At 47.8% G+C, this 13,431-nt stretch overlaps 1 protein-coding gene across 5 annotated transcripts in view; it reads left to right on the top strand.

The window, feature by feature from the left end:
* Positions 1-13,431, top strand: part of LOC136780933 (nucleolysin TIAR) — a 439,848-nt gene that overhangs the window by 105,282 nt on the left and 321,135 nt on the right. For 3 of the 5 annotated variants that reach the window (XM_066739544.1, XM_066739541.1, XM_066739542.1), the window contains exon 1: positions 2,193-3,393. The exons of the other annotated variants lie outside the window; for them this stretch is intronic. In XM_066739544.1, the coding sequence (XP_066595641.1) occupies positions 3,151-3,393 (243 nt within the window). In that variant the 5' untranslated portion in view covers positions 2,193-3,150. Of the gene's footprint in view, positions 1-2,192; positions 3,394-13,431 lie in introns of those variants that run through there. 5 annotated transcript variants of the gene reach the window in all.

The following is a 13,431-nucleotide window of genomic DNA, read 5'->3' as shown; positions in this document are numbered from 1 at the left end:
TTCTCTTTCTCTGTTTTACGCTACTGGAAAACCTTAGCGAAAAAATTACAGCTCTTATTGTGATTGTGCGTAGCGACGTGTGAAAATTGGAAAAAAATTGCATTTTCAAGCTCCGGCGACAGAGCAATCTCCCCGCTCAATTCACACTTCACGAGATCTACAGAATTTCAAGAATAATTTGAGAAATTCTTGTGCGACGTTTCCCTCTCAGCGGGTGCCTAGTTGGATCTTATTCAATTCTGTATAAGAGCATGCTTCGTTAATCACTCGCGTTTCACAGTGAGATTCGTTTCCTTCTCGTCGCGAGTGTAGAAGAAATAGAAGAATTTCTCTCGTCGGAGATGATGTTTGTTGGTGCGTTGCTTTAGTTTCTCGGTGACGAGCGTGAAGAAGAAGCGTGTATATACATATATAGTTTAAAGTGAGAGCGGAGAGCGGAGAGAGAGAGAGAGAGAGAGAGAGAGAGAGAGTCGAGAGGGTAAAGCTGGCCACGTGAGACTGGAATTTTGCGAGAGCGCGACCGGCGAAGGCTCGGCAACCCCTGGTTTCCCGCGCACGGTACGAGCACACACAGAGGCACCGGAGCGACCAACCAACCGACGAGCCGACCCACCAACCCCTACACACAACAACCCAACGAAGCATCCCCCACTCTGAATCGCACAACAGCCTGAGCGGAAGTGCTAGTCAGTCGGCGAGCGACCTTCCAACATTACGGGTTAGGATCCATCCTTTTCGGCCCTGCCGTGTCTTCGTGCTGTATTCCTCTGCACGCGCGGGGGGCCGCGGAGATTCTCCCACGCAACCCCCATAGAATTTTCATTCGAGAACGAGCCGATGTTACTGAGAAGAGGGCCAATCTCGAAGAACCAAGAAGAAACGTATTCCTTCAAACTCCAAACTTCCGACGGCGAATTATAGCGACGAGAAACTTTTCACGTCGCTCTTCTTCTTCGCTCTCTACACGCAGGATTGCTCTCTGCTGTTCTATATATATATATATATATATATATATATATATATACACATGTGCATTATTAATACGTGCCGGCTTTGATAGCTTAATTTCCGGTAGGGCACGGCTTCGTTAAAGCACCGGTGACTTTGCTACCGATATCCGCTCGTGATGTCATTTTGACAGTTGGCGAACGCGCGCGATACCGCCATATCACGGCCAGTCCCTGTCAGAATTTTCGGCCAGAGTTCAACGACGAGAATCATCCCTAGTTGCAATCCGCGGCCAGTGTGTCCATTAACGGGGAAAGAGAAGAGGGAAGACCGTTCGATCGTTGGAGACTCATCAGTGCGCGTGTGAACGGGAAATCCCCTCGCGTGTGTGTGCACCAGCGATTCCTGCAGCAACGAAATTCCAGCTAAACGTTCGTTCATCGATTCTTCCCTGAAAAAAGTGTCGTTGGCTTTTTAACGCCAATTTTTTCCTACGATTTTTTCACAACCAGTCCTCGAAATCTGCGGATAGATCCTGAGGAAGAGAGCGTCCACTGCTCGATAGCTATGTTGATTCTTTGAGACGACTTTCCCTCTCGTTGCGCGAGAATAATAACGCCAGGAGATCAGTGCAGGGGGATTATCGAGTGGGATCCGAGGAGAGGGTGATGTAACTGAAGCACGTGGTTGAGCAGAGACGAGCCTATAAGCGGCTACGAGACGAGGCGATCGACGAAGGCATCTCTCTCCGTCCAGGAAAGATTTCACGCGAAACTCTCTCTCTCTCTCTCTCTCTCTCTCTGCTTTTTAGGCTGCGGTGGTTCACAAGTGGAGAACTCGTCGAGCCCTCGAACGAGGTCCTTTTCTAACCGGATACACCGAAGCTAGCCGTTCAAAGGTTGAATTAGCTGCATCGAATCGTTGCAGGAAGTGTGTCAAAGTGCGCCAGACCCTGTAGTATATATAATCGAGTAAATATCGAGTCTTGGCTGGTTTTATACAGTTTTGTCCTTGACAAGATTGGTCGAGTGCGCGCGACTATATATATAGATATACACGCAAAAGTTTAGTTTGGTTGTTGGTGCGATTTGAGAAACAGCCGCGGAGATAGGGGTGGGAGGAAGATTGGTCGTTGGGGGAGGTTCGAAATTAAGCAAGATCCCACCCGCAGGCGAACGAGAAGTCAAGGGTGCCCGGGTCCAATTGGTCCAGGGCGTGTCGACGATCGGCAATAGCGCCGGCGGGTTGTTCCTTTCGCAAGGAAACGGTAATCGCGGAGGGTGGGTGCAGTGGTGCAGTGGTTGCAGAAGGGGTTGTAGCGGCGAGGTTGGGGTGGCAGGCTCGTCATCGGGCGCATTGGCTCCGAGTGCACCGGGCCCCGGGGCTGTGGTGGGTTGTCTGGTTGGGGTGTACCCGTGTTCTCCATCCTCCCAGGGGCCCAGGGGCCCCTTGACTCATCTCCAGGGAATCCCAAGCCACCACCACCACCACCATCATCATCAGCAACAGCAGCAGCAGCAGCAACAACAACAACAGCAACAGCAACAACAACAGCAAACCACTGGTTGTCGCGCCTGTTGCTGCGTGCATAGCAATCATCAACCGGCAACTCCGGTCCAACTCAGCAGCCAACGGGGCGGCCTATCGCTGAGGGTAGCGAGGGTGGCGTCCACCACCTCCGTCCGAGCCGCCCCCTACGCCCACCCCCAGCACCAGGGGCTGGGGCAGGAGTGCAGGTAATAATAAATATATGTCAAAATCAAAATACAAGTACAATATTCCTAGCTTCGCTTCGACACGTATATTCTTACTACTCTGTCTGCTACAACTACTTCTCTACTACCGTACGTCTCACTACTACCACTACCAAACTACTACTACTACTACTACTACTACATCTGCTCCCACTCTGCTGCTCATCCTGAACGTCGACAGTGTTTGACAAAGTAAAACGTAGAACAGAATAAAATACAAAAACAAACAGAGTTTCGAGAGTATCTTGTATATATATATATATATACATATATATATATATACCATAAAGACGAGCGTAAAATATACGTATGGTAGCAGCTGTCGAAGTATGAATCTCGGTTTGATGGACTAAGAGATAAATTATCGAAAACCAAAAACGCACGCAAAAGGTGTAGGGAGGAGACGGGCGCATTGGGTGGAGGTGGTGCGCACATCCTCGGCAGCCCGATGCTGTTCGTCCCGTTCACGGTGCCCCCCTTCTCCGCGACGCACCATCAGACGACCCATCCCGCCCATCAGACGCACCATCAGCAACTGCAGCCGACCAACCAGAATCCCGTGCAGCAGCCGCAGCAACTCAGCCAGCTCAACCACCTGAACCATCAGGGCATCGTACCTGCCACGACTAATCAGCCAACCGTGCACAGCACCAGCTGTTCGCCGCAGCAACAAGCCACCACACCGAACAAGGTAAACCAACGCTCCTCAAAAAGCTCAGAACCCGCTCCATAATTCACAACAGGACTCTTCTTGTCGCGCTATAACCTACCCTATATAGCTCTTCTATATACATCTCTGCTATAACCTTCGCTTTTCCCTCATTCTTCATCGCGCCATCTCTCTCACTCCAACACGCCATTTTATTATCCTGGCTTGGATTCAAGTCAATTTTCCTTAGCCAGCCATAACTCGGTGCAAAATTCGAGAGAAACGCGCGTGATGGCGTTGGCATCGATATAGCTCGCAGCTTAATTTCTCAAGTTTCTGCGAGGAAAGGCCACGAATACCGTTTCCTCTTTTGCCTGCTGCTGCCCTACGATACTCTCGCACTTTCGAGAAACACTGTTAGAATCATCCTACTTGGCGCCGTTTCACCAATGAGAGGGAAAGATACATTGCGCTTTCGCTCGCGAGTTATCAATTATCAACCAACCCCTCCCCTTCACCCTTCTCTTAAACTATACGAAAGCTTCCCGAGGAGAGAGAGAGAGAGAGAGAGAGAGAGAGAAAGAGGACGGCGTAGGTGAAGCCAAGGAAGAAACTCGATATGGATTAAGCTCTGTATCAAACTTGTCACATGTTCTGGAAAGATTCTTCAACCCCTCCATCCCCCCCCTTTCCTTGGCTCGCCATTGAAACTTGGAAATCACGTAGCAGCGTCGATTCGATTTTATTAATAGCCGGGAGATTTCTGGAAGAATAAAATTTGTCAAATAAGAGGCCGAAAAAAAGAAGGAAAAGAGCGAGAGACTTCGGGGAGGGAGGATGGGGGAGAATATCGAGTAAAAGAGGAAATGGCTGAATTTGTAAAGCGATGGAAATAGCTGAAGCTTGGAAGGATGGATAGCAGGAGGGGTCGAGTTTGGGTGGGGGTGGGAAGACTTTGAGAGTTGTTCGCCTAACTTTATTAATTAAAGGCCGTTAGTCCTTGTTGCTCGATACACCTTATATACCTGCCACGGTCGTCGTTCTCTTGTGCCGAGAGAACAAGCACTGAATTTTCGTCTTCCAACCTCGTCATCCTTACCTGCTACTTAACACACTCGTCTATCGATCATCCACCTTATCCTCCGACCTCATCACGAATTTTTTAATTCCCCGTCCATGGCATCTTCGGGATGCAAAATATTCCGAGAGCCTCGAAAGAATCTTTGCCGGCTTGAAGAGCGCGTAGCTTCGAGGAAGGTGGAGGAGGAGGGGGGGGGGGGTGGAGTCAAAGCAACGTCACAGCAATGTAAATGGTTTTTGCTTGAGGAGAGAGAGAGAGAGAGAGAGAGAGAGAGAAAGGCCAGGGCTAATAGCGATGATTGCGAGGGAAAAAGGATCGGTTAGTCGCAGCACCGTAATTAGGAAATTGCCTCCGCATGGTGAAAACGTATCGTGGCGAAGAAAGCGAAAAGCAGCTTATTACGAGAGAGCAAAGAAGGTACGGAAGTTGGTGCGAGTGGGTGGATTGGATAGAGGAAGCAAAGGAGTATTTTGAAGGGAAAACGGTATCCCGACTGAAAAGGGCTTGCGCGGGGGGAAGATCAAAGCACTGGAGATGATTTCATTACGACGCGCCACTCGCCTGCTAACGTTGAAATATGAAAAGAGTGCAACGGCCCTCGCCTACCTCCTACGTACCAGTAGATATGGCCCAGTCGTTGATATCGCGCCACATACGAAAGTTTTTCATACAATGCTTCTCGTGTCAGATTAACCGATGTCTCTATACATGCGCGTGCGTCTCGCTTTATTACCATAAAAGGTCACGCTAGCTTTCGAGAAGGACGAAACGAAAAAAATAACATCCTTGACCCTCGCGCGATCTTCTAATAATAAAAGCGAATATGAGAAAAATGTTCAGCTGCCGGGGAAAGCCGGATCAATTTATGCGCGTGGTATCACACCGATTTCTCCGCTCTGACGAAATTTGCTCTAAAACAGTTCAAAATATACTTCTATTGTTTTTCGTTGGATAAAACAAACTCTTCGTTCTACAAAGTTAAAATTATGTGTGAAATAGAAAAAGGCTTTTTTCCAGAAAAAACTTGTGGAGGGAAAAATACAGCCAATAGGCTAGATAAAGTTCGCACTCGTTAAATAAAATATTATTCCTTTCGTTAGGAGCTCCGAGCTTTGTCTGTCTCGCATCACGATTAGCTATCGTATGTATATTATTATAACTGCACATTCTTCTAAAAAATTATTCCGTCTTTTGGTACAAAACTATTCTATATACTCGCGCGTACACTAGCGTTCATTATTGTTGGAAGATGAGTCAAAGTCTGACGTTTGCTCATCGCTGAAGCGAATGGAAACGTTAAAATATTTTCCAATAGTGTGAAAATGGTAGAAAAATACTTGGCAAGTAGTGGGCTGTTTATATCGTCCTATTATGAAACAATAAAACCCGCGAAACACACTGTACACACGCCAAATACGCCTGTTGCAAAAATACGTAACATCCGTTGTCGCGTTTCGCATTTTGTCCCGAATCGTTTCCTGCTCTCACCCTCGCTCCGATCTATGCGTATACAATTACAAAAGTCTACGTGTGTACATCGAGGAAGCATTTTAACGTCCGATTACCTCTTAAATATCGCTTATTATATTACGTCACCGATCAAGATCTAACGTTAGAGAAGGGAAATGCTATTATTTAAAATTACTGCAGGCAGTATAGCGACCCACGTGCATCGTCGATGGATCGCTTGATAAAGTTTTCATATTCTTCGCGTGACGATCACTGCTCAGTTTCCTGTTTCGAATGTGGTCGGAAATGAGAGTCGGATTAAAAATGCTTTAAGATAGATAAAAACGAGGAGGGGGAGGAAGTTAATCCGCGCTGTAACGAGCTTCGTAATGAATACGAGCAGCTTCGGAAATTCGTTGGGAGAATTTCTGCTCGTAAAAGGATTTTTAACGTTTTAGCCGCCAAGGACGTTAGGATTTTTCTTTTTTCGCGAGAAGCTTTTTATTCGGCGGGGCTCTCGTATTGCCGTGGTATAGGTATATATATGTATATATATAGGTACTTGGGGAGAGGTCGGGAGGGGGAGAACTGATAAGAGATCGGTGCATGATTCGAGGGATATATTGACAAGTACATGGCTGCGGGCTCGACGGCGATAAAGGGGGTCCCCCTTGTAGTCCGACAGGCAGTAATTAAAATGAAATTTGAGGAAAAACAAAAAAAGCGAGGGGTGGGGGGAGACAAAAACAGAAAACGCAGAGGCGGCTCGTAATGGATAGAACGGAACGCGGGAAGCCATCATAAAATTTTACAAATGAGCGTCCCGAAGCGCTGGCTTACAACAGAGAGCCGTCGCGTCGGAGGCAAAGATAAAAAAGTCAAAACGAAAAGCTGGGGCAAAAAATTAACGGGGGAGGAGAGGGGGGTGGTGGCGTAGGTGGTGGGAGGGAGCAGCCGTGTGGCTCTCCCTTCGAGCCAGCGCAGCTATAGCTCTCTCGCGGACCGCAAATACAAACAAGCAGAGCGGGTCATGCAGGCAAAGTAACAAATGTCGGACATTTACATTTAGCGGTGAGGGGTTTTACCCCGACCCAGCTTTGCCTCTCCTCGCTGGACCGCACAAACGCGCCTCGGCTCGGCTCGACGCGGCTCGGCGCGGCTCGGCGCGGCGCCCTCCTGCACGCGGATAACCGCGCGCGGAGAGTAACGAGGACCACCACCCCGTAACGCGCGCGGTATACGCACTCCGCTCCAGGCTTCCTGCCACTTGCAAATTTTCCACCCTTGAATGTTAATTCGCTCGAACTCCCGATTTTTTATACCCGATTACAGGCAAATCGCACGTTGAATTTGCGCCTGTTACTCCGCTTCCGCCAGTCTTATTATTCTTATAGGGTTGGCGCGCGACATATACATATATATATATATATATATATATATATATACACGGGGATGCCATGGTTAATTCGCCGCTAATTGGCAATGGAAATACGCGACAGAGAAGTGAAGCGAGTCGCGATGCAGCTGCTCGCTCCGAGAGATCGACTCGGAGTCGGGCTAAAGTCCAATTATGTCCGGTTAACCGCGGAATTGTCGCCCATTGACGGAGCGCGCAGCGATATACTTCCAGCTCGAAATAAACCGTCACGCGAGTCATTCAGCGATCGCGACGTTTCGCTTAATGAGATTATCGAGGATCGATCGCAGCTTTATCGTGCAGCATGGCCTGACAGTGAAGAAAGTATAGTTGTGCACAGCCGAGCTGGGACCATCTTAATCGTGCTTTATAATTATTCCTACATATCCAATACTCTTTCTACATCGCGGCTGATTCTATCATCTTTATGGTTGGAATTTTCTTCTTAAAAGGAGACTTTGTACGAGACACGCGTCGAGTTTTCTGCTTTTGAGTGACGAGTGACTTCTTTGATATTGCACATTTATATCAGTTGACATGTAACAGGAATAAATTAACAATTTTGTAATATAGACACTTTTTTCTTTCAATATTTTTCTTTGAATATTATTTTTGTCGAATTACAGATTCTTTTGATCGAAGAAAAATCAACAATGTGTCGCTTGGTACAATCAGGCACGAGTTACAAGATAGTTCTCTTAGTTAGAGTTTAGTCCAGCTTTCTTTGTTTTTTTAGCTACTTTGAATGATTCGATAATCTTCAGGGTTGAAATTCTCTCATTGAAAGGAGAGAGCGAGCGATATATATATATATATATATATAGTAATGTAGGACGAAGCACGCATCAAGTTCTTTGGTTTTTGGTAGCCGGTGGCTTCATCGACATTGCAAAACGGTTTGGAATTCGAGGGAATAGTCGATTGTGCGATCAGTTACGAGTACGACCAGCGTGTACGAAATCATTGGGAAATTCCGCGATGAGGCAGAGGGAAACAAAGCGAGGAGGCGAGGGTGGGGATGGTCGAGGGGAGCGAAGGAGGTCGGACATGGCGTCGGTGTGGTTTGCCAGGGGCTCGAAGGCCAACAGGGGCAGCTGATCCACCAGGAGGAGCACCTCGTTATGCACGAAACGCATTACGTGTCTACCTTTATCCCCTGAAAGCCGAGAATGGCACCGAATTGCAATCAATTTTTTGCTCATTTCCACCCCCTCCCCCTCGCTCTCCTTGCTCCTCCATCAACCCATCACTCATCCCCCTTTCTTTCTCTCTCCTGCACTACCCACCAACCCCCGCGCCACGCCACGCCACCTTCCATTACAGCTCCAATTTATTCCGTCAACCGATTCATTAAAAAATTACGCGTCTTATATATACATATATTTTAACATTTTTAACCGCAACTACCCCCCCCCCCCCCCCCCCCCGCCCTCTACCATAGTTGGCCGCTTTTTCGCTCTGTTTCGCGATTTTCAGTTTTCATCCAGCTTCTTCGTCGATTTGACTCGCCTCGGCACACGCCTGGTTGGCGTTACCCCGTGCAACCAGAATTTGCATCTACGATCCCGCTATTTGCATTTCAATTTCGCGAGACTTTGCCGCCACACTACCAAACGCCGCGCCCGCCGAGCCGGGCGCAAACATAAATACGAATTTGAGGGTTCGCGAGGTAGCCGAACTTTGTCGAACCAGGCGACGTTGTACTGCGATTGGCGCTTATATCTCTGTCTGTCTCTCTCTCTCTCTCTCTCACTCTATACATATAGCGACCCTTCGAGAGTCTACCGATAAAATCAGATGGAGGAAAGAGAGTCGAGTATATATATATATATAGAGAGAGAGAGAGAGAAGAAGGGGAAAAATTGGAATGAACGTTATATCGAACAATAGTCCAATTAGCTTAGCCGGGGAGCACGGCGGAGAAACGCATTAGAGGTACGAGAGCGGAATGAGCAAAATTAAAGTTTCACTGGAGCTGCGCGGCTTTGATCGTAGGTACGTAGAGGACATAGCGGGTTAAAGTTTTAATCCCAGGTATAACTTAAGTAGGGGATGAGAGGAAGCTGCTCTCTCCAACTGGTAAGTGTGTCTTGGCTTAACGGGCTAGTGAAAAACGTTAATAGGATGTGGGCGAAGCTATCTTGGAATATCGTTTGATTTATCGAGGTCGATGTGTGGGTTAGACTGACCGGAGAGTATATGTAGTACAGGCATTCGTGTATAGGTAACCCCTTCGAACTGGAGTGGCCCCTAAGGCTATGCTCTTTTCGCGGCTCCCCGGATCGATCAGGCAACCCCCGTCCACTCACTCACCCCTTTGGATCCCGCAAGCATATCAGTCGACGCACTCCCCCCTCCCCCTCCTCCAACAACCGGTCGATCACGATCGTCAAAGAGATCGCCTCGTTCGTAATCAGTCGTGCGATCCCTCACGCACGTTCTATCGCGACCATCGAGCTCGTTTACCACCACCACCCCTTCTGCGCCACCCTCTCCACGCTCTTCCTCCGACCGTTCCAACGCTGCGCTTTTTACGGACAACTGGACTTCCGGTCAGCCATGAACCGAGAAGCATGCTGGAAACCTCTCGGTGACACCACCGAGTCTCTCGAGGATCTCCAATCAAGCGAGTATTTCGGAAGAAAAAGGGCCTCGCTTTTCTCGAGTATAAATTAACATGATTAAATGAGAAGGTAGTGGAGGGGCAGGGGGAAGGAGCAGCTATAGCGGAAACAAGACGAAAGATGTATTAATAAAGTGGATGTTTGACGGTGTGCGAGCTGGAAAGTTTAATTTTCCGAACTGGGGTTGAGGTACAAAGCGGCTCGATGGGATAGTTAATGAACGCTAATCAACGAGCAGGGATTAGAAGCCGCGAGGAAAGAGACGAATGTAAATGGGGAAAAGGAGGAGAGGTATTCGTGCGCGAAGCCGCTTCCTTTGGCCCCAGGTGCCGCTTCAGCTTTCGTGTTAGCCGCGTAATGCAGAAACCTGCAGCAGTCCTCCCTTGCTCACTTTGCACGTTGCTTCCTGCTCTCTCCTCTCTCTCTCTCTCTCTCTCTCTCTTGCACGCAGACCCTATCTTTTGTTCTAGAGGGATAGAGGGGATAGAGTGAGAGGGGGGGGGGGGGGATAAAAGGGAGTGGATTGCAAATGAGAGCTTTTGCAATAGCAGTATTTCTTGCTGAGGTTTTTAATCCCGCGGGCAACACGATACCGACCAGAGCTTTCCCAGTTTTCCTCTCTACACCCTCCCATTCCACTCTCATCCAACGAACCTCTCCCTATCCTCTTCTCCACGCCGCTTCAACCCCTGTCGTCCGTTTTTCTTCTGGCATGACCGCTCCTCTGACCACGCTCGCTGCTGCTTTGAACCAAACGCTGCTGCTCGTCTACGAGCTTTCCTCCGATTCGTCAGATAAGCTCCGCAAAATCTCACAGCTCTCCTCGATTAACGTCTAGGTATTCCAATCGTCATCCTTCCCCCCCCCCCCCGCCTCCCCTCCCCCACGATAACTCTTCTCGGTCCTCGAATTCGATCGAAAATTTTCCACCCTCCGAAACGCTTATTCTCTCGATCGTTCGTCGACGATTCCAAGAGTCGTGTCAATTTCATACACGTCACGCGTGTCTTTGTGTGAGTGGGATTGGACGGATGCGTTGTTTCATCACTGGAGATATACGCTCGTTGCTAAGCCTAGCTTGATGTACGAGCTAGTGTCAAAGCTTTATCAAAAGTTGCCGTTATGTATAGCGAAGCAAATATCGATCTTCGAGAATGATGACGTCAATTAAAACGCTGATAAAGGAATGTCTAGTTTTTCTCCTATAACGATAGGAAAATTGCGATATTTTCGTAGCGATGAGTATCGAATTATTTATTCCATTTGTTTCACTCGGTAATATAGGAATATTTCGTGTCTGCGTGGCGTCTGAAGCACGGAAATAGAAGCTATCGTATTTTTGGCAGTACAATTCATCCGTCCAGGAGTTTTCCACGGGGTAACGCTAACCTTTGTCTGTGGGATATATTTTCTGGTTTGCGAGGACGTGATATCTCCCGTGGGAGAAGCTGGCGCACCTGCTTGCTCCCAAGTCGGTCCTAACACAATACCAGACGCATTGTGTTGGAAACTGGCCGTTCAGACACTTTCGCCCGTATCGCGCGCGCAATGGATGAATTTTTCTACTATCCCACTGCTCGTTGATTCATTTAAAAATTACCCTGGAATATTTAAATCAGAGACTTCCGCCGTAATTATCGCACAGCCCTAGAAAGTAGGCTTTTGTTTCTCCGAGTTTAAAGCTGCAGCAACGACCCTGCACAGGGCGATAGGTTTATTACACTTTTCCTACGGTCATATTTATTTCATTTTTTTTTTGGTCTTTTTCTTTTTTTTTCGTCAGAGCGGACGCTCGGTTTTCAGTAGCCAGTGATAATGGGATAATCGATTCGACTGTCACATCGTGCAAGAGGCATTCAGATTGGGGTCGATTCTACCGTATTTCAACGAGACAAACCGAAGCCGCATTACGCAGCGTTAAATAATTGCTTGGTATCCGCTCTCGATCCTCGAGGGCGAATCGAAAACAGCGACTGCTGGTGGTTGTGTAGGAAATGGTAGGGGGAGGGGGGAAGGGTGGGGATGGTCGATCCGAAATGGAAAACCACGGAAAAAATTAAAGCAACAAAGAGACAGGAGGCAGGAGAGCGAGAGAGATCTATGCGCCACGGGGACCAAGTGGGGAAAAGCGATAAACGAATCAACGATCGGCTGGCCGCAACCTGACCGCGCCGCGCACCACTCCCGATGCCAACGAGAAATTGAAAATGGAAATGTTTATTTGCCCGAAAACACAACACCCGTTAAAACGTACACGGTTATAGATTTTTTTCTCTCTCCCCCTTTTACCTTGGCGGGCCAAGCTTCGCCAACGGATTCGCTCTAGAATCTCGACAGTTCATTAAGGAAAGAAACCGATTTGGATTAACGAAGACGGAAATGCAAAGCGTGAAAATTGCTTCGAAATGTTCAAACGAAATTGAATTCGTTGCTTCGGCGGTGCTGCACGTAATACCAGTGTGAGAGAGAGAGAGAGGAGCGTCCTTTCTCGAGGTGTAATAAATCAAGTAAGTAATAGTTTCCTGTCAGACGAATTTGATGGAAATTGGCGGATACAATAAATTCCATTGTACCGCTGAGATATATTTCTCTCCCTTTTCTTTACGTCGCAATATATTTTCACTCTCGTTATTTCCGCTTCTATATACGAAATCCTTCGAAACACTTGGACAAATATCAAGCTCATTATGCCTACATCGATATTGGCTAAAATGGATCTTGAACGATTCGACCAATTAGTATCCGGGTTTGTACAGGGTTGATTTTCTTCTAATTAAATTATACATCGCGAAGATAGAAATAGGTTGGAGTGTTGGGAAATGTATAGTCATTTGTTTTGTGCTGGTTTCTGGGAGCAGCGATGGCGGTCTCTACAGTGGCAAAAAGGAAATAACTATTTTGCGTTTATCGCAGCAACCGTTTTAGCCGGTCCGAAATTGCAAGTGCCTGCTAAAAGCGTGACCTCGGTTTGCGAAATTACCTGCGCCGCGAGTGTCGTCGCGTTTCATCGCTATAAAGGAAAAGTAGGAAAAGTCCGCTTGTGACGTTAGCGGCCAAGTAAATGTACTTTAAAGCAGTGTTAGGTAGACGGGATGTTGCCGAGAAACTAATGCGGGAGGACCGTACAGGGTTGGACCGGATGACGTAAAACGGTGTTTTATATCATCTATGGTGGACAATGAACGTTGCTGAAACGTAACCGGCTGCTGCCTCTTTTGTCGCGTCTGCCCTCTGAAGCCTTGCAGAGCCTCGTTATCTTTTTATCTACCACTCGTCTCTCTCGCTCTCTCTCTCTCTCTCTCTGCAGATGCGAGAGGGTTGAAGAGAGAGAGAGTGAGAGAGACGAACTCGGAGAGACTCGAGCCAAGTGTGCGCAACGTAGGAAAGAGGTGTCTAGCGAGCTCACGTGAGATACCTATATTAATTATTTCCCTTCCTCCTTTTATTTTTCCAACCTTGCCGCTCTCCAGCGAACACGCGATTTTGCGAGACGATGTTCTCCCTCTGCA

The sequence above is a fragment of the Prorops nasuta genome, unplaced genomic scaffold (genome assembly GCF_024137725.1).
Source record: "Prorops nasuta isolate Cenicafe-Biocafe unplaced genomic scaffold, Cenicafe_Pnas_1.2 PNAS00021, whole genome shotgun sequence".
NCBI lineage: Eukaryota > Metazoa > Arthropoda > Insecta > Hymenoptera > Bethylidae > Prorops > Prorops nasuta.
Note: the sequence above shows the minus strand (reverse complement) of the source record. Positions and strands in the feature narration are given on the sequence as shown.